This window comes from Bufo gargarizans, chromosome 5, assembly GCF_014858855.1.
Source record: "Bufo gargarizans isolate SCDJY-AF-19 chromosome 5, ASM1485885v1, whole genome shotgun sequence".
NCBI lineage: Eukaryota > Metazoa > Chordata > Amphibia > Anura > Bufonidae > Bufo > Bufo gargarizans.
This window is the reverse complement of record NC_058084.1, coordinates 229172662-229193763: the sequence shown is the minus strand read 5'-3', so window position 1 is coordinate 229193763 and position 21102 is coordinate 229172662. Positions and strand designations below refer to the sequence as shown.

General features: G+C 45.2%; 1 protein-coding gene across 8 annotated transcripts in view; it reads right to left on the bottom strand.

Moving 5' to 3' along the window:
* The window catches only part of PTPN3 (protein tyrosine phosphatase non-receptor type 3), a 1297151-nt gene that overhangs the window by 1016260 nt on the left and 259789 nt on the right, over positions 1 to 21102 (bottom strand). For 5 of the 8 annotated variants that reach the window (XM_044294788.1, XM_044294784.1, XM_044294785.1 and 2 more), the window contains 2 exons: positions 15908 to 15950; positions 15679 to 15729 (listed from right to left, as the gene is read on the bottom strand). In XM_044294788.1, the coding sequence (XP_044150723.1) occupies positions 15679 to 15729; positions 15908 to 15950 (94 nt within the window). Of the gene's footprint in view, positions 1 to 15678; positions 15758 to 15907; positions 15951 to 21102 lie in introns of all 8 variants that reach the window. The other 3 variants (XM_044294789.1, XM_044294786.1, XM_044294790.1) reach the window with 1 other exon arrangement.

The window sequence follows — 21102 nt, the reverse complement described above, 5'->3', positions numbered from 1 at the left end:
TTTCCGCTTTTTGAAACAGCTCTGACTTTCTGAGCACCTGTCATGTTTCCTGAGGTTCTACAATGCCCAAACAGTAGAAAACCCCCACAAATGACCCCATTTCGGAAAGTAGACACCCTAAGGTATTCGCTGATGGGCATAGTGAGTTCATAGAACTTTTTATTTTTTGTCACAAGTTAGCGGAAAATGATGATGATTTTATTTTTTTTATTTTTTCTTACAAAGTCTCATATTCCACTAACTTGCGACAAAAAATAAAAAATTCTAAAAACTTGCCATGCCCCTCACGGAATACCTTGGGGTGTCTTCTTTCCAAAATGGGGTCACTTGTGGCGTAGTTATACTGCCCTGGCAATTTAGGGGCCCAAATGTGTGAGAAGAACTTTGCAATCAAAATGTGTATAAAATGACCGGTGAAATCCGAAAGGTGCACTTTGGAATATGTGCCCCTTTGCCCACCTTGGCAGCAAAAAAGTGTGACACATCTGGTATCGCCGTACTCGGGAGAAGTTGGGGAATGTGTTTTGGGGTGTCATTTTACATATACCCATGCTGGGTGAGAAAAATATCTTGGTCAAATGCCAACTTTGTATAAAAAAATGGGAAAAGTTGTCTTTTGCCAAGATATTTCTCTCACCCAGCATGGGTATATGTAAAATGACACCCCAAAACACATTCCCCAACTTCTCCTGAGTACGGCGATACCAGATGTGTCACACTTTTTTGCTGCCAAGGTGGGCAAAGGGGCACATATTCCAAAGTGCACCTTTCAGATTTTGCAGGCCATTTTTTACACATTTTGATTGCAAGGTACTTCTCACACATTTGGGCCCCTAAATTGCCAGGGCAGTATAACTACGCCACAAGTGACCCCATTTTGGAAAGAAGACACCCCAAGGTATTCCGTGAGGGGCATGGCGAGTTCCTAGAATTTTTTATTTTTTGTCACAAGTTAGCGGAAAATGATGATTTTTTTTTTTTTCTCTTTTTTCCTTACAAAGTCTCATATTCCACTAACTTGCGACAAAAAATAAAAAATTCTAGGAACTCGCCATGCCCCTCACGGAATACCTTGGGGTGTCTTCTTTCCAAAATGGGGTCACTTGTGGCGTAGTTATACTGCCCTGGCAATTTAGGGGCCCAAATGTGTGAGAAGTACTTTGCAATCAAAATCTGTAAAAAAATGACCGGTGAAATCCGAAAGGTGCACTTTGGAATATGTGCCCCTTTGCCCACCTTGGCATCAAAAAAGTGTCACACATCTGGTATCGCCGTACTCAGGAGAAGTTGGGGAATGTGTTTTGGGGTGTCATTTTACATATACCCATGCTGGGTGAGAGAAATATCTTGGCAAAAGACAACTTTTCCCATTTTTTTATACAAAGTTGGCATTTGACCAAGATATTTTTCTCACCCAGCATGGGTATATGTAAAATGACACCCCAAAACTCATTCCCCAACTTCTCCTGAGTACGGCGACACCAGATGTGTCACACTTTTTTGCTGCCACGGTGGGCAAAGGGGCACATATTCCAAAGTGCACCTTTCGGATTTTGCAGGGCATTTTTTACACATTTTGATTGCAAAGTTCTTCTCACACATTTGGGCCCCTAAATTGCCAGGGCAGTATAACTACGCCACAAGTGACCCCATTTTGGAAAGAAGACACCCCAAGGTATTCCGTGAGGGGCATGGCGAGTTCCTAGAATTTTTTATTTTTTGTCGCAAGTTAGTGGAATATGAGACTTTGTAAGGAAAAAAGAAAAAAAAAGAAAAATCATCATTTTCCGCTAACTTGTGACAAAAAATAAAACATTCTAGGAACTCGCCGTGCCCCTCACGAAATACCTTGGGGTGTCTTCTTTCCAAAATGGGGTCACTTGTGGCGTAGTTATACTGCCCTGGCAATTTAGGGGCCCAAATGTGTAAGAAGTACCTTGCAATCAAAATGTGTAAAAAATGGCCGGTGAAATCCGAAAGGTGCACTTTGGAATATGTGCCCCTTTGACCACCTTGGCTGCAAAAAAAGTGTCACACATCTGGTATCGCCGTACTCAGGAGAAGTTGGGGAATGTGTTTTGGGGTGTCATTTTACATATACCCATGCTGGGTGAGAGAAATATCTTGGCAAAAGACAACTTTTCCCATTTTTTTATACAAAGTTGGCATTTGACCAAGATATTTCTCTCACCCAGCATGGGTATATGTAAAATGACACCCCAAAACACATTGCCCAACTTCTCCTGAGTACGGCGATACCACATGTGTGACACTTTTTTGCAGCCTAGATGCGCAAAGGGGCCCAAATTCCTTTTAGGAGGGCATTTTTAGACATTTGGATCCCAGACTTCTTCTCACACTTTCGGGCCCCTAAAAAGCCAGGGCAGTATAAATACCCCACATGTGACCCCACTTTGGAAAGAAGACACCCCAAGGTATTCAATGAGGGGCCTGGCAAGTTCCTAGAATTTTTTTTTTTTTTGCATAAGTTAGCGGATATTGATTTTTTTTTGTTTTTTTCTCACAAAGTCTCACTTTCCGCTAACTTAGGACAAAAATTTCAATCTTTCATGGACTCAATACGCCCCTCACGGAATACCTTGGGGTGTCTTCTTTCCGAAATGGGGTCACATGTGGGGTATTTATACTGCCCTGGCTTTTTAGGGGCACTAAAGCGTGAGAAGAAGTCTGGAATATAAATGTCTAAAAATGTTTACGCATTTGGATTCCGTGAGGGGTATGGTGAGTTCATGTGAGATTTTATTTTTTGACACAAGTTAGTGGAATATGAGACTTTGTAAGAAAAAACAAAAATAAACAAAAAATTTCCGCTAACTTGTGCCAAAAAAAATGTCTGAATGGAGCCTTACCAGGGGGGGAGTGATCAATGACAGGGGGGTGATCACCCATATAGACTCCCTGATCACCCCCCTGTCATTGATCACCCCCCCTGTAAGGCTCCATTCAGACATCCGCATGATTTTTTACGGATCCATGGATACATGGATCGGATCCACAGAACGCATGCGGACGTCTGAATGGAGCCTTACAGGGGGGTTATCAATGACAGGGGGTGATCAGGGTAATCAGGGTGATCACCCCCCTGTCACTGATCACCCCCCCTGTAAGGCTCCATTCAGACATCCGCATGATTTTTTACGGATCCATGGATACATGTATCGGATCCACAAAACGCATGCGGACGTCTGAATGGAGCCTTACAGGGGGGTTATCAATGACAGGGGGTGATCAGGGTAATCACCCCCCTGTCACTGATCACCCCCCCTGTAAGGCTCCATTCAGACATCCGCATGATTTTTTACGGATCCATGGATACATGTATCGGATCCACAAAACGCATGCGGACGTCTGAATGGAGCCTTACAGGGGGGTTATCAATGACAGGGGGTGATCAGGGTAATCAGGGTGATCACCCCCCTGTCACTGATCACCCCCCCTGTAAGGCTCCATTCAGACATCCGCATGATTTTTTACGGATCCATGGATCGGATCCACAAAACGCATGCGGACGTCTGAATGGAGCCTTACAGGGGGGTTATCAATGACAGGGGGTGATCAGGGTAATCAGGGTAATCACCCCCCTGTCACTGATCACCCCCCCTGTAAGGCTCCATTCAGACATCCGCATGATTTTTTACGGATCCATGGATACATGTATCGGATCCACAAAACGCATGCGGACGTCTGAATGGAGCCTTACAGGGGGGTTATCAATGACAGGGGGTGATCAGGGTAATCACCCCCCTGTCACTGATCACCCCCCCCTGTAAGGCTCCATTCAGACATCCGCATGATTTTTTACGGATCCATGGATACATGGATCGGATCCACAAAACGCATGCTGACGTCTGAATGGAGCCTTACAGGGGGGTTATCAATGACAGGGGGGTGATCAGGGAGTGTATATGGGTGATCACCCGCCTGTCATTGATCACCCCCTGTAAGGCTCCATTCAGACGTCCGCATGTGTTTTGCGGATCCGATCCATGTATCCATGGATCCGTAAAAATCATGCGGACGTCTGAATGGAGCCTTACAGGGGAGTGATCAATGACAGGGGGGTGATCAATGACAGGGGGTGATCAGGGAGTGTATATGGGTGATCACCCGCCTGTCATTGATCACCCCCCTGTAAGGCTCCATTCAGACGTCCGTATGATTTTTTACGGATCCATGGATACATGGATCGGATCCACAAAACGCATGCGGACGTCTGAATGGAGCCTTACAGGGGGGTTATCAATGACAGGGGGTGATCAGGGTAATCAGGGTGATCACCCCCTTGTCACTGATCACCCCCCCTGTAAGACTCCATTCAGACATCCGCATGATTTTTTACGGATCCATGGATACATGGATCGGATCCACAAAACGCATGCGGACGTCTGAATGGAGCCTTACAGGGGGGTTATCAATGACAGGGGTGATCAGGGTAATCAGGGTGATCACCCCCCCGTCACTGATCACCCCCCCTGTAAGGCTCCATTCAGACATCCGCATGATTTTTTACGGATCCATGGATACATGGATCGGATCCACAAAACGCATGCTGACGTCTGAATGGAGCCTTACAGGGGGGGTTATCAATGACAGGGGGGTGATCAGGGAGTGTATATGGGTGATCACCCGCCTGTCATTGATCACCCCCCTGTAAGGCTCCATTCAGACGTCCGTATGCTTTTTGCGGATCCGATCCATGTATCCGTGGATCCGTAAAAATCATACGGACGTCTGAACGGAGCCTGACAGGGGGGTGATCAATGACAGGGCGGTGATCAATGACAGGGGGGTGATCAGGGAGTTTATATGGGGTGATCATGGGTGATCAGGGGTTTATAAGGGGTTAATAAGTGACGGGGGGGTGTAGTGTAGTGTAGTGTGGTGTTTGGTGCGACTGTACTGACCTACCTGAGTCCTCTGGTGGTCGATCCTAACAAAAGGGACCACCAGAGGACCAGGTAGGAGGTATATTAGACGCTGTTATGAAAACAGCGTCTAATATACCTGTTAGGGGTTAAAAAATTCGGATCTCCAGCCTGCCAGCGAGCGATCGCCGCTGGCAGGCTGGAGATCCACTCGCTTACCTTCCGTTCCTGTGAGCGCGCGCGCCTGTGTGCGCGCGTTCACAGGAAATCTCGGCTCACGCGAGATGACGCCAATCGGCGTTAGCGTAGCCTGGGAGCGCCGCGAAGATGACGCCTTTCGGCGTTAGCTTAGCGGTAAGTGGTTAAATAAAGATATAATGGGGATTGCTGCGTCCAAAACAATCGACTCTATAAATATGTCACATGATCTACTCTAGGTGAACGCCGTCAAAAATAAATAAAAATTACACCAAAACAGCTTTTTTTGGTCACCTCGCCTCGCAGAAAAATTCAAATTTTGAATATTTCAAATATTATATTTTCTGTAAATTTTTGATTTTTTTTAATAAATAAAGGTAAAACATACCAACTTAAATTCACCACTAAAGTGAAATACAATTGGAGACATTTATCAAAGTGGTGTATAGTATGACTGGCTTAGTTGCCAATATATGGCTTAGATTCCACTTTTCATTTTTGACAGCATCATTGGAAAATGAAAGGTGGAATCTGATTGGTTTCTATGGGCAACTAGATAAGTAAAACTATTCCAAAGTTACCACATAAAGTGAAACATGTCAGAATTGAAAAATAGGACTTGGCCATTACACCTTTCACACATTTTTTACGTACATGTACGTGGGGAAATGTGGTCTCCTGCTGCATCTGATCGGATGGATGTTGATGTTGTTGACAGCCTGCTGTATCCGCCAGCATTGCTAAGAACGCTGGCGGCTTAACCTTCACATTCCGAGGTCAATGCTGACTGCGTCACATGCAGGGTTTACAGAGGGAGGGGGCTCCCTCTCTAACTCTCTTACACAGACATTGGAGCCTGCCAGCTATGGAAGCCTAGAAGATCCAGCACTCAGCCTGGGTCTCCTAGGCAACTGTCACTGTGCTACACTGAGTTCAATGCAGTACAAGGCGCCTTAATTGGTGTGAGGAGACTTAAAGGCCATACATGCTCCTCTGGAATTCTGAGAAGAAAGGGATGCAAATTAGCTCTGGACAAGCTTTGCCTCTATTGCCACCAGATGTAAAAGCTCAATTGCATCCACTTATTCCTTGTATTGCATTGAAACAGGGATCAAACCCTGAAAAGTTGAAGTCTCACAGTCTTTTCAAAAATGCTTTTACTGTATAAAAGCTCTATAAAAATGTCACATGATCTACTCCGCCAAGTGAATGCTGTTAAAAAAAAAATGTTCCAAAATAGCCATCTTTGATCACCAAGCCCCAAAAAAGAGTACTCAAAAGTTGTACCAATAAAAACGTCAGCTCTTCCTGCAAAAAATGAGCCCCTACACAAGGCGATTGGCAGAAAAATATAATAAATTGTATATAATGTCTGGCACTCAACTATCTAGTGCTGCATGGGACATATAACAAATCATATATCAATATTTAAAATATTTATTAGTGCATATAAAACAATATCGCAACAATAACGGATACAAATAAATAAAGATAATAAAAATCTATTAAACCTAATTATTTGGGATACTATCGTGTTTCGGACCAACACGGATAATTGGTAATTCAGTATCTCAAATAAACGTACACAGAAGACTATATACCATCACAGCATCCTTAAGTAATATATATATCACAATTTTTGCGTCTTATAGTAATGTTTAGTTCAGTAACAAACATATATCAGTTGTGAGTTGCCCTTAATTTGCTTGTTAATGGCAGTTGGTATTTGTTAAGAAGGTATAGCAGTCTTTCTTCATATCACATGGAGCTCCCCATATGGCAGATAAATATAGTCAATGTTCTCATTACATTACCGCTCCTGCTGTATGCGCTGTAGCGGAGTCTGTTCCCCGCTGCTTTTGCCAGCTAAGGATCCATTCAGACTTCCGTAGTGCATTGTGGATCCACAAATTGCGGATCCGCAATACACCCGGCCGGCGCCCCCATAAAAATGCCTATTCTTGTCCGCATGTGCAAACAAGAATAGGACATGCTCTATTTTCTTGCGGAGCTGCAGACCGGAAGATCGGGGCCGCGCTCCGGAAATACGGATGCGGAGAGCACATAGTGTGCTATCCGCATCTCTTCCAGCCCCATAGAGAATGAATGGGTCCACACCTGTTGCGGATAATTGCAGAACGGATGCAGACCCATTCAACGGAAGTTTGAATGGAGCCTTAGTCAGATAGCGTCCCCGGAAAGCAGTATCTGTATTTTCTCACCGGGTCCTAGAGCGGGTGGAGTGTCGTCCTCTGTGCAATGTTAGTATAGAGGTTATAGTACTTAGTAACATAAATGTTACAATTCTTGCGGATCCACAGTATTGTACAATTTCAAAGCTCTTTGTAAGTGCCAAATTACTGTATAGGAACACCAAATGCGTTTTGTAGACACATTCTCCTTCTTCAGTGGTGAACAGCAATGGCACATTAATTGCTTTATATAGGGTGGTTGACACCTGAGGTTTGGGATTTATGAATTGATTATTCTTTCAGTAATATATACTAAAATATATATTTGTTACTTTTTGGACACAAATATGTATTTTAGTATATATTACTAAAAGAATAATCGATTCATAAATCCCAGACCATGGTTTGAATATACCTATATAGCATCTGAACTCCTCCCCTCAGGGGTCAACCACCCTATATAAAGCAATTAATGTGCCAATGCTGTTCACCACTGAAGAAGAAAAATGTGTCTCCGAAACACGTTTGGTGTTCCTATGCAGTAATTTGGCAATTACAAACAGCTTTGAAATTGTACTGTGGAATACTGTGGATCCGCAAGAATTGTAACACTTATGTTTCTATGTACTATAACTGTCACGGCCTATGGTGTGTTTAGTGACACTTTCCTTCACTTGCCCGTGACTACGTTTGGTGTTGTATGCATGTGGTGCCAGTGTCTCGGCCTTCTGGCTGATCCCCAGGACATGGTTGCCACACATGCCGTTGCCCGCGGCAACAGGTGAAGTGTGTGCTTATTTGTATAATTCCCTCTTGCCTTGTGTTGGAAGGGTTAACTTCCTTCCTAGTGTGTGTGCACTGGGTGTGTCTGTGTGTGGGTGTGGCTACATGGGCTATTTAGCCTCTGCTGTGATCAGTAGTCTGAGGGGTACTTCAGCCATGGCTAGCTGGAGTCATCCTCCTGTGATATAACATCTGCCAGTGGGGGCCACCCTTGTGGTCATAGGTTCATGTATGGTGTTATGAAGATGTTTCTTTGGTCTCTTTATTTATTGCATTATGGTTTCCTGGGTTCCCGTTGTTGTGTGGTGTGTGCTGTGTCCTTTGTGTTGTTGTGGACAGCACTTGTACATGGGTTCCATGTTAGTGGAAAAAATGTGTTAAAATGGAAAATTAGGCAAAAAATGAAATTCTCAAATGTTATCCCCATTTGCCAATAACTCTTGTGCAACACCTAAAGTGTTAACGACGTATGTAAAATCAGTTTTGAATACCTTGAGGGGTGTAGTTTCTTAGATGGGGTCATTTTTGGGTGGTTTCTATTATGTAAGCCTCGCAAAGTGACTTCAGACCTGTAGTGATCCCTAAAAATTGGGTTTTTGTAAATTTCTGAAAAATTTCAAGATTTGCTTCTAAACTTCTATGCCTAGTAACATCCCCATAAAATATAATTCCCAAAATAATTCAAACATGAAGTAGACATATGGGGAATGTAAAGTTATCACAATTTTTTGGGGTATTTTTATGTATTAAAGAAGTAGAGAAACTGAAACTTTGACATTTGCACATTTTTCCCAATTTTTGGTAAATTAGGTATTTTTTAATGCAAAAAAATTATATATTTTTTTACTTCATTTTACCAGTGTCATGAAGTACAATATGTGACGAAAAAACTATCTCAGAATGGCCTGGATAAGTCAAAGCGTTTTAAAGTTATCAGCACTTAAAGTGACACTGGTCAGATTTGCAAAAAATGGCCTGGTCCTTAAGGTGAAATAAGGCTATGTCCCTAAGGGGTTAAGGATGAAGTGATGGCATACAGTCTTCTGTGTACGTTTATTTGAGATACTCAACTACCAATAATCCGTGTTGGTCTGAAACACAATAGTTTTTATTATTTTATCCATTATTGTTCTGATATTGTTTTAAATGCACTAATAAATATTTTAAATAGTGAATAGTGAGTGTTAGTCATTATATACAATTTCAAATGTTTTTCTGAGCATTGGGTACATCTCTTTGGAGTGAGCATCCATTCCCTGCTCTGGCTGAGTTTGAGCCACTGACCACAGTTTCACTTTTTCCCCATATAGATTCCTTCAGGAAATGGAGATACAAAAACATGATTTTTTTTTTCAAAAATGCTTTATTACGTAAAACTGAAGCAAAAAAAATTATAAAAAATTGACATATTTGGTATTGTTGCATCTGTATCAACCTGCTTTATAAAAACACATGATATATCCTGTGTCAGAACACCGTAAAAAAATAAATAAAAAAGAAATTGTGTCCGAACAACCATTTTGTGGTTACCTTGCCTTACAAAAGGGTAATATTGAATGATCAAAAATCATATGTTGTCATGGTACCTTCTGTGACAGAGGTTAGAAGATCAGAGAGACTGACTGCACGTGAGGTTAACTGACAGTGTCTTGATTCTCAGGGTTGTTGTTTGGTAATGACCACACCTCTTGTCAGGTGCAGCTGGTGGTCATTACGGCTTCCCTATTTAGTTTGTTTCACACTTCATACCATGCGGTTGATATTCTCTGCATGGATTTGAAGGAGTTGGTGTGTGGACCTTGCTTGTGTTCCTGCTCATCCATTTTCTTTAAAATAAGTTGTACTGCTCTTGTATTTGGTTGTTCCCTTATGCGTGTTTTACCAGGCCTCAAGGAGACACTATTTCATTCACCTGGGAAGGAACCAGTAGTCTCATTCCGTTTCACTAACTTTAGGGCATCTCGGGGCTATTAGGGTTTAGGTTCTAAAGTATGTATTTTCCCACCTTCAGGGTCTATATATACTGACAGGAGTCAGGGTCAGATATAGGGATTTCCTAGGAGGTGACCTTCCCCTTCTCCCTATCCTTGAGGTTTAGTTCTTTGTCCTCTCCATTCTGTTGTCTTTCTGGTGTTCCTCATCTCCCCATTATTCGTGACATATGAACCTCAAAATAGTAAAATTTAATAAAATTGTCCAATAGAAAGAGTAAAAGTCCAGCTCACCAGTAATCCACAGTGCACAGACAAGCCAAGGCTGGCGCAGTATGGACACTTGAAACAGAAGAAACGTCCAGCACGTAGTTGTCACGGGTGAAGTTGCAGATTGCTGGAACTTATAAATAAATGACCGACTGGCTTGATCCCAAACTAAGGAGCATATAGGTGAGCCCTATAAAACCCTAAGAGCTCTCCCTGACTGCTATGCACATGCAAGGATCTCAATGGTAGACGATTTCATGCCCACGTACCTAAGACTTTGTGACACCTGAAAACCCTATAATAGTGAGGGGACACGACCACCGGCTCCCTGCACTTAATACGGATGGAGTCATGGTCATCTAGAATCAAGCCAGCAAGAAGATACAATAAAGTGAAAAACTTATCTGAGCAAACAGCAGCAGCATCCTCAAGCAGTAAACACTTCATCCAGGTAGTAGTATAAACCGCAAAGTGAGGCAGTATGCGAAAGAAATATAAAGGAACGAGGCAGGTCCGTAATGAAGTCCATGGACAGATGCATCCAAGGACGGGAAGGAATGGGTAACGGGAGGAGAGAACCCGATGGCCGTGACTGAAGGACCTTGGCATGAGCGCAGGTCTCGCAGGCTGCAACAAAACCCTCAACCGTCTTACGAAGAGCCGGCCACCAGAATCTCCGAGCAATGAGACCCACTGTGGCTCTACTCCCCGGGTGCCCAGCAAGGACAGTATCGTGGTGCTCCTTAAAAACCTTGTGTCGTAAAGCGAGAGGCACAAACAACCTCCCAGGAGGACAAAGATCAGGAGCCTCTGCCTAGGCTGCCTGAACCTCTGCCTCCAAATCAGGATAAAGAGCAAAGACGACCACCCCTTCAGCCAAAATGGGACCCAGGTCTTCAAAGTTCCCCCCTCCCGGAAAACAACGTGACAGGGCCTTCACATTTTTAACCCCAGGGCGGAACGTAACAACAAAATTGAACCTAGAAAAGAACAAAGACCATCTGGAATGTCTCGGGTTCAGACGCTTGGTCGATTCCAAGTAGGCCAGATTCTTATGGTTGGTAAACACGGTAATAGGGTGTCTGGCTCCCTCTAACCAATGGCGCCATTCTTCAAACGCTAATTTGATGGCCAACAACTCCCTATCTCCCACATCATAATTTCTCTCTGCAGAGGAGAGTTTCCTTGAGAAAAAGGCACACGGTTGCCATTTGGCAGGAGAGGAAACCTGATATAAGACTGCACCCACACCCACCTCAGAAGCATCCACCTCAACAATAAAAAGTATAGAGGCATCAGGTTGTACCAAAATGGGAGCGGAAGCAAAACTCTCTTTAATACTAGAAAAGGCTTTAAGAGTATCTACCGACCACAAGGAAAAATCCACCCCCTTTTTAGTCATATCAGTGAGTGGCTTAACAACAGAGGAATAATTCAAAATTAACTTTCTGTAATAATTGGCAAAACCCAAAAACCGCATCAGCGCCTTCTGATTCTCAGGAAGCTCACAATCAAGCAAAGCGCGGACCTTCTCAGGGTCCATGCGAAAACCAGAAGCGGAGAGAAGAAAACCAAGAAATGGAATCTCCGGAACCGTAAACACACATTTTTCCAGTTAAGCGTACAATTTATTCTCTCACAGAATCAGCAAGACCTGACATAGGTGGTCCCGATGAGTCTTGAAATCAGGAGAAAAAACTCAAAATGTCATTTAGATACACCAGTAAAAAGTTTCCCCATAAATGATAAAAAATGCTGTTCACAAAATGTTGGAAGACCGCCAGAGCATTCAAACCAAAGGGCATAACCATATTCTCGAAATGACCCTCAGGGGTATTGAAGGCTGTCTTCCATTCGTCCCCTTCCCTGACCCTGACTAGGTTGTATGCCCCTCTTAAATCCAACTTAGAAAAAACTTAAGCCCCAACAGTCTGGTTAAACATGTCTGGGATCAGAGGAAGCGGATATGGGTCACAAATCATGATACGGTTCAGCTCCCTGAAATCCAGACAAGGTCTTAAAGAACCATCTTTTTTCTTAACAAAAAAAAAAAAAAAAAACAGCAGCAACAGGTGACTTTGAGGGTCGGATGTGTCCCTTTCACAGGCTCTCAGAGATATAAGTAGGCATAGCGACTTTTTCAGGTTGGGAGAGATTGTATAGCCGTGATTTTGGCAGCTTGGCGCTTGGGATGAGATTAATAGGGCAGTCGTTCTCCCTGTGAGGGGGCAACTCCTGGACACCATTCTCGGAAAACACATCCGAAAATTCAGAGAGAAAAGATGGCACAGTTTTGGTAAAAACCTCTGAAAGAGACGCAGTGAGGCAATTCTCGCTACAATACTCACTCCAACCATTTATTTGCCTAGCTTGCCAATCAATGGTGGGGTTATGTTTAGTGAGCCAGGGTAGCCTCAACACTAGTGGAGTAGGTAATCCGCTTAAGACGAAACATGACATATCCTCAACATGAGTGTCACCCACAGTCAAATGGATATTGTGAACTATGCCTTTTAACGATCTTTGAGAAAGTGGAGCGGAATCAATAGCAAAAACAGGTATATCCTTTTCCAAAGTGCATACCTGGAAACCATGCGTTGTTGCAAATTGATTATCAATGAGATTGACAGCTGCTCCACTATCTACAAAAATCTCACAAACCATGTTCTTGCTGTATAGCGTCACCCTGGCAGGTAGGAGAAAACAGGAACTACAAGCAAACAGCAAACCTTCCACCTTGGTCGATTTCCGACATGGTCGACTTGGTCGATTTCCGCATCAACCTTGCCAATAGTAGCAAATGGAAATTTTTTTGAGTTTTTTTTTTTATTACCCTCAGAAAACTCCATGAATCTCCTAGAGGGGCAAACATTGCCAAATGATTTATACCCCCACAAGAGAAACAAACCCTCCTCTGAGAGCTGAATCCTCTACTATCAAAGGCAAGCAAACCCAGCTGCATGGCCTCCTCCTCAGAGGGGATTGATACAGCCGGAGACCCCTGCACACTGAATGAGACAGCCCCACTGTCCTTGGGCTGAATATGACAGGAAAGAGTAGTCTCCTCTCTCTCTCTAAGTCGCCTGTCAATACTAACAGCTAGAGACACGGCAGACTCTAACGACGCTGGTCTCTCATGAAAAGCAAATGCATCTTTAAATTTTTCCGAAAGACCATGGCAAAATTTACTTCGGAGTGCAGCATTATTCAAACCAGTATCAGCTGCCCATCTCCGAAATTCAGAACAATATATCTCTGCGGACTGTTTACCCTGGCATAAAAGATGCAGTTTAGATTCAGCCAGAGCAATATGATCCGGGTCATCATATATCTGCCCCAGGGCTACAAAAAATCCACCGATCGGAGGGGCCGTGCCCCAATCGGCGGTGAGAAGGCCAAAGACTGAACGTTATCCCTGAGCAGCGAGATGATGATATGATGATCCCCACCCTCTGCTCCTCATCACCAGAGGAATGGAAAATGGAGTTTACAAGCCTCTCTAAAGCAAACAAAATTCTCAGTACCCCCGGAGAACGTATCCGGAAGCGAGATCTTAGGCTCGGAACAAACTCCATGAAAGCCAGCAGAACCGGTCACCTGAAACTGAGACACAGTTTTACGGAGATCTGCTACCTCTAGCGAAAGACCTTGCATGCGGTCAATCAAGGTTGAGACCGGATCCATACTTAAGACGGTTATGTGTCACGGATGGTGTTGCAGAAAACTGGAACTAATAAACATCCGATTGGCTTAATCCCAAACTTAGGAGCATATGGGTAAGCCCTATAAAACCCCTAGAGCTCACCCTGACTGCTATGCCCATGCAAAGATCTTTATGGTAGACAATTGCATGCCCTCGTACCTTATACTATGTGACACCTGAAAACCCTACAATAGTGAGGGGACACGACCACCGGCTCCCTGCACTTAATACAGAGTCAGGGTCACCTACAATCAAGCCAGCAAGAAAACACAAATAAAGGAAACAGACTTATCTGAGGAATCAGGAGAAGCAGCCTCCAGCAGTGAAGACAATCCAGGAAGAAGTATAAACCGCAAAGTGAGGCAGTATGGGAGGGAATATAAAGGAAGACGATTAGTATAAATAAGTGATACCTGGCAGAAGAAAAGGAGATGACAAAGTGAAACCAAAACAAAGAACATCATAAAAGAGGTAGAGAAGAATGTCTTCCAGACCTTCTCACAGAACTGGCGGTGACAGTAGTATGTTAAAACGCTGCATCATCTTTATTCCATCGTAGATACAGTCAAAAGCAGTGGTCATCACCTCCCATCACCTCCCGTCAGACCGACATGTTTTGAACCAGACAGTTCTTAATAAACATCAACAAAGTGATGACCACTGCTTTTGTACATTGACTGTATTTACGATTGAATAAAGATGATGCAGCGTTTTAACATACTACGTCCTGGATGTTTCTTCTGTTTCAAGTAAATAAAATACTCATCCTATCCAGCAGTTTCCAAAATGGGGACATTTTTGGGGAGTTTCAACTGTAGGGTACATTAGGGGGCCTTCAAATGCGACATGGCAACTTAAAATAATCCCAGTGAAATCTGCCCTCCAAAATCTATATGGTGCTAATTCCCTTCTGCGCCCTGCCATATTATCCATACAGCAGTTTACTACCACACATGGGGTGTTTTTGTAAAAAACTGCAGAGTCAGGGCAATAAATATTGAGTTTTGTTTGGCTGTTAACCCTTGCTATGTTACAGGGAAAAAAATTCTGAAACTGGAAAACCCGCAAAAAAAATGTATTTCTTTAATTCTTATGGAACACCTAAAGGGTTAACAAAGTTTGTAAAATCAGTTTTGAATAATTTGAGGGGAATAGATTCTAATGGGTTCATTTATGGGTGATTTCTACTATGTAAGCCCCAGAAAATGGCTTCATAACTGAATTGCTTTAGTCCTTGAAAAAGTGGGTTTGGAAATTTCCTTTAAAAAATTTATAAATTGTTTCTAAAATTCAAAGCGTTCTAATGTCCTAAAAAATAAAATTACATTTACAAAAGGATGACAACATGAAGTAGACATATGGGGAATGGTAGGTGATAACTATTTTATTAGGTATCACCATCTGCCCTAATAAAAAAAAAGCTGAGAAATTCAAATTTAGAAAGTTGTGATTTTTTACAAATTTACCATACATTTGGGATTTTTTATAAATAAAATTCGGACATATTGACTCAAATTTACCACTAAAATGAAATACAATAAGTCATGAAAAAATAATCTCAGAGTCGCTTTGGTAAACTAAAAGCATTCCAGAGTTATTAACCCATAAAGTTAAACATGTCAAATTTGCAAAATGCAGCTTAATCCTTATGATGAAAACTGGCTTGGTCTTGTAGGGGTAAAGTCAAAGGGTTAAACAAAACAAAAATACATTACCTTGTTTGATCCTGCTGTAGAGTGTTTGGGTCTGGTACAAAAAATCGTACTCTAAAGATAAGACAACAAGGAATACCTCCTGGAATTAAGATGCACAAAAACAGATTCAGTAATAAGAAGCATAAAGTGCAAACATTTTAAGTTTTCTAAAATATATTTTTTCAATAATGGAGAAAAACAAAATCAAAGAGTGACAACTAGGACTACTGTATGTAATGGTTTGACTCACCCTTCAGTTGTTTTCGAATTGGTTTGTTGTGTTCTAGCCATCTCTGTAAAATAAAGAAAAATAGTTTTGCATATAATCTAAAAACAAACGTAAGAAATTTAGCAGTGTTTTAGATAATTTAAATGTCACTATTTAATCTGGCAAAGTGACATACTTCACATGACTGGAGCCAGATGTTTATATATAACATACTGTAAGACTACTGTATATCTAGCTCTATTTTTTCATCAAGGAGACAGATACCTCGGCAGAAACTGACAGACCCCATTAAAAGTCAATGAGGTCCATCAAGTGTCTGTCATGCAATGGATTGGTCACTGTATAATGGTTTACATTCATAATGAAAACCACAATGCAAATGTATAAAAAGGCATATGCTGTTATTGCTTGCATCTGACATGTGTCATTTTATGTGGTAATAACTTTGCTTATCCAACCGGTAATTTTTTTCTGACACATACTTCCTTTTAGTGGTAAATTTAGGTCCATATGTTTTAGAAACTGGTGCCGCAAGGCTGCACGTCACAAAGCAGCTCCTGTAGAAAAAGAAGGAACTTGTGATTAATGGTAGGAACTTCTGCTAAACTTGTGCCAAACTTCTCCTGTGAGAACCAAGGAAGGAAACTGAGATACATGGGAGGATATAGGGACGTGTTTGTCCCACAAAATCCCCCTTTCTTCTCAGCAGTACCGGAGAGCAGAGACATGTGTAGTAGGCTGTAGCCTAGGTACTCGTCACCACATCCAGGGAAAAAGTCCCAGTGGGCCGACTGCCCTTCTACTATGCAGTGGGCTGCCTGCCCTGCTGTGCTATCATTACCATATACTGTGTATGATAATGACAGACCTGGCTTGCACTGTGTGCTTGTCATGGAACCATGAACCAGACGTACAACAAGAGATAAGTGGAAATAAGAAGGCTTTATTGAAAATCAAGCTGTAAGCAAAAGTCCAAACGGATGGCTGAACCGAAGCAGGGTCTTGCGTAGACAGAGGTCAGGAACCAGAAGGGTAGTCAGACGAAGCCTGGATCAGGAACCAGCAGGGTAGTCAGACGAAGCCGGGATCAGGAACCAACGGGGTAGTCAGACGAGGCCAGGATCAGGAACCAGAAGCAGCAGCAGTCTTAGAAGCATGTGAACACAGGAGGACCAAGCAAGGAACTGAAGCCACAGACCTCCTATATATATGAGCTAGGCATCCAGCTCCTCCCAGTGGGAAGGAGAAGCCGCAGGGTGGGAGGCTACAAGAAACCCAGAAACCAAGATGGCCGCCAGCCCATGTCAAATGAAGGAGAACAGTGAGAAGGTAAGACCATGACAGTACCTCCCCCTCAAGGGCCCCTCCTCCGCGGAGTAAGGAACGGTTTCTGAGAGAAGCGTGCGTGGAAGGCTCGGAGCAAAGCAGGAGCATGGACATCTGCGGAGGGAACCCAGGAACGCTCCTTTGGACCATAACCACGCCAATGGACCAAAAACTGCAACCGACCGCGGACCAGGCGTGAGTCCAGGATATTGCTCACCTCATATTCCTCACGATTGCCCACTTGGACCGGACGGGGCCGAGGAACCGAGGAAGTGAAACGATTACACACCAATGGCTTCAACAGGGAGACATGAAACACGTTGGAGATCCGCATGCCAGGAGGAAGCGCAAGGGCATAGGCTACCGGGTTTACCCTGCGAAGCACTCGGAAGGGACCAACAAAGCGAGGCGCCAGCTTGGGAGTGGGCACTCGAAGGTTGAGGTTGCGGGTGGACAACCATACACGGTCTCCGACCTGGTAGAAGGCGGGCGCTCGTCTGCGATCAGCCTGGAGTCTCTGGCGCTGCGCAGAGACCTCAAGGGACCTCTGGATCTGTACCCAAGAAGCACGTAGGACGGAAAGGTGATCCTCCACAGCCGGAATATCCTGGGGAGAGAATACTTCCGGTAACACGGCAGGTTGGAACCCATAATTGGCCATGAAGGGAGACGTCCCAGAGGAAGAGTTCACCGCCGTGTTCCTGGCAAACTCAGCCCAAGGCAGGAGGTCAACCCAATTGTCTTGGTGATCGGAGACATAGCAACGAAGGAATTGCTCCAAGGCCTGATTGGATCGTTCTGCGGCCCCATTGGACTGAGGGTGGTAGGCCGAGGAGAAAGAGAGATGAATCCCCAACTGGGAGCAAAAGGCGCGCCAGAACCTGGACACAAACTGACTCCCCCGATCCGACACAATCTCCTTGGGCAAACCGTGCAACCGGAAGACCTCCCTGGCGAAAATCGTGGCCAACTCTTGTGCAGAGGGTAACTTCTTGAGAGGAACACAGTGGCACATTTTGGAAAACCGATCCACAATCATGAGAATGACCGTATGGCCTCGGGATGCAGGGAGGTCCACAATGAAATCCATCCCCAGGTGTGACCATGGGCGCTCCCCGGTGGCTATGGGTTGCAAAAGGCCCAACGGAAGGTGCCGAGGGGACTTACTCTGGGCACAAACGGAGCATGCCGCTACATATGCGGCGATGTCGGAACGTAGAGAAGGCCACCAGAACAGACGTGAAACAGCCCAGGACAGCTGATTCTTTCCAGGATGCCCCGCGGCCTTGGAGTTATGGTAGGTTCGCAACAACCGAGTGCGCAACTCCTCAGGCACAAAACACCTGCCGTTGGGTCTCCCAGAGGGAGCACCAGATTGAGCCGCCAAAATCATGCTCACCCAGGGGAGAGGTCAGGCTGGTGCGAATGGCGGCCAGGATCTGATTCGGAGGTATGACCGAAGTCGGAATCGACTCCTCCCCGGACAGCTCGGAGTACTGCCGTGATAAGGCATCCGCTCTGATGTTCTTGGAACCGGGTAGGTAGGAGACCACGTAATTAAAACGTGACAAGAACAGAGCCCATCTGGCCTGACGTGGTGTCAATCTCTTGGCCTCAGAAAGGTAGGTCAGATTCTTGTGGTCCGTCAGGATGAGAACCGGAACCACCGAACCCTCAAGCAAGTGCCTCCATTCTTTAAGGGCCTGCACGATGGCCAATAACTCCCTGTCACCAATCTGATAGTTGCACTCCGCGGAAGACAGTTTCCGGGAGTAAAACCCACAAGGAAGCAGAGGACCCTCTGGTGTTCTACGCTGAGACAGAAGGGCGCCTACTCCTGTCTCAGACGCGTCCACCTCGAGGACAAAGGGCAACCCAGGGTTGGGATGCGACAGAATCGGAGCCGACACAAAGGCGGACTTTAGAGCCTCAAAAGCTCGGATGGCCTCGAGCGGCCAGACCTGGAAATTACTGCCCTTCCTGGTCAGATCCGTGAGAGGCTTGGCTAGCATAGAAAAGTCCCTGATGAACTTCCGATAATAATTGGCGAAGCCCAAAAAGTGCTGCAGGGCACGGAGACCACTGGGCTGGGGCCACTGTAAGACAGCCGAAACCTTCTCAGGATCCATGGAGAACCCCTCAGCGGAAATGATGTAACCTAAGAAGGTTACCTGGGATCGGTGAAATTCGCATTTCTCAAGCTTACCGAACAGCCTGTTCTCTCGTAACCGTTGCAACACTCGTCTGACATCCATAATGTGGGCCTCCATGGATTCAGAATATACCAAGATGTCATCCAAATAGACCACCACACACTGCTGCAACAGGTCACGGAAAACATCGTTGATGAATTCCTGGAAGACTGTGGGCGCATTGCACAACCCAAAGGGCATAACCAAGGATTCATAATGACCGGTCCTGGTGTTAAACGCGGTCTTCCACTCATCGCCCGCCTTGATCCTTACCAGGTTATATGCCGCCCTCAGGTCGAGTTTGGTAAAGACCGTGGCCCCTTTGAGGCGATCGAACAGCTCGGAAATCAAGGGTATCGGGTAAGCGTTCTTGATCGTGATGCGATTGAGACCCCTGTAATCGATGCAAGGCCTCAACTCACCGCCCTTCTTTTTCACAAAGAAAAATCCAGCCCCTGCCGGGGACGAGGATTTGCGAATGTGTCCGCGTGAAAGCGCCTCCCTCACGTACTCCTCCATGGCCTCATTCTCCGCTACCGACAGTGGATAGACTTTGCCACGAGGAGGAACGGCACCAGATTGTAACTCTATGGCACAATCGTATGGGCGGTGCGGAGGTAGGGCAACCGCGCGCACCTTATCGAATACATCCCGGTACTCTTCGTATTCAGGAGGCAACAGAGAGTCCGAGGAAGTACACAGCAACTTGACAGGCCCATGGATGCAACTAGCCCCACACTGCGGTGACCACGAGAGGATGTCGGCCGATCTCCAATCGAAAGTCGGATTATGCTTCTGGAGCCAGGGGTACCCCAAGACCACCGAGTAGTGTGGAGACGAAATCACCTGGAGACAGACCGACTCTCTGTGAACGGCACCAATGGCTATCCCCACTGGAAGGGTCTCGAGTCACGTGTGGCGGCAGAAGGGGTCTGCCGTCTATCGCCTCAAGAGCCAGTGGGGAACCTCGAGGCTGCAGAGGAATGGAATTGGCGGCAGCGAACACACTATCAATGAACAAACCACCAGCACCAGAGTCCACCAACGCCTGGGTCGTCACCGAGCCCCCGACCCAGGAGAGGACAACAGTGATCAGTGGTTTGTCAACACGGGAAACCGGGGACGAGGAGACTCCACCCAAGATCTGCCCCCGACAGGATCTCAGGTGCGAGCGTTTCCCGGACGGTTCGGACATGCCAACCGAAAATGCCCACCGAGACCACAGTACATGCATCGGCCCTCGCGTCTCCGGAGTACCCTCTCCCCCTCGGACAGGCGAGCAAACCCCAGCTGCATGGGTTCACCCCCAGACGAGTCATCCCCAGGAGGCGTGGGAGGAGAGGGAGGCACGGGTGGGACAGCAAACGTAGGCGCCAATCTGTTAGAAGACCTCCGCAGGCTCTCCTTAAAGGAAGGTCTCTCCCTGAGTCTGGTGTCAATCAAAATCAGGAAAGAAATAAGAGACTCGAGCTCCACTGGTAGGTCCTTAGCTGCAACCTCATCCTTCAAGGCATCCGAGAGACCATGAGAGAAAGCAGCGACCAGAGCCTCATTATTCCAGCCCACCTCTGCTGCCAGGGTACGAAACTCAATGGCGTATTCAGCTACGGATCGTGAACCCTGTCTGATGGACATAAGGAGCTTCGCAGCAGAGGCAGCACGAGCCGGCACATCGAATACCTTCCGAAGAGAAGCAAC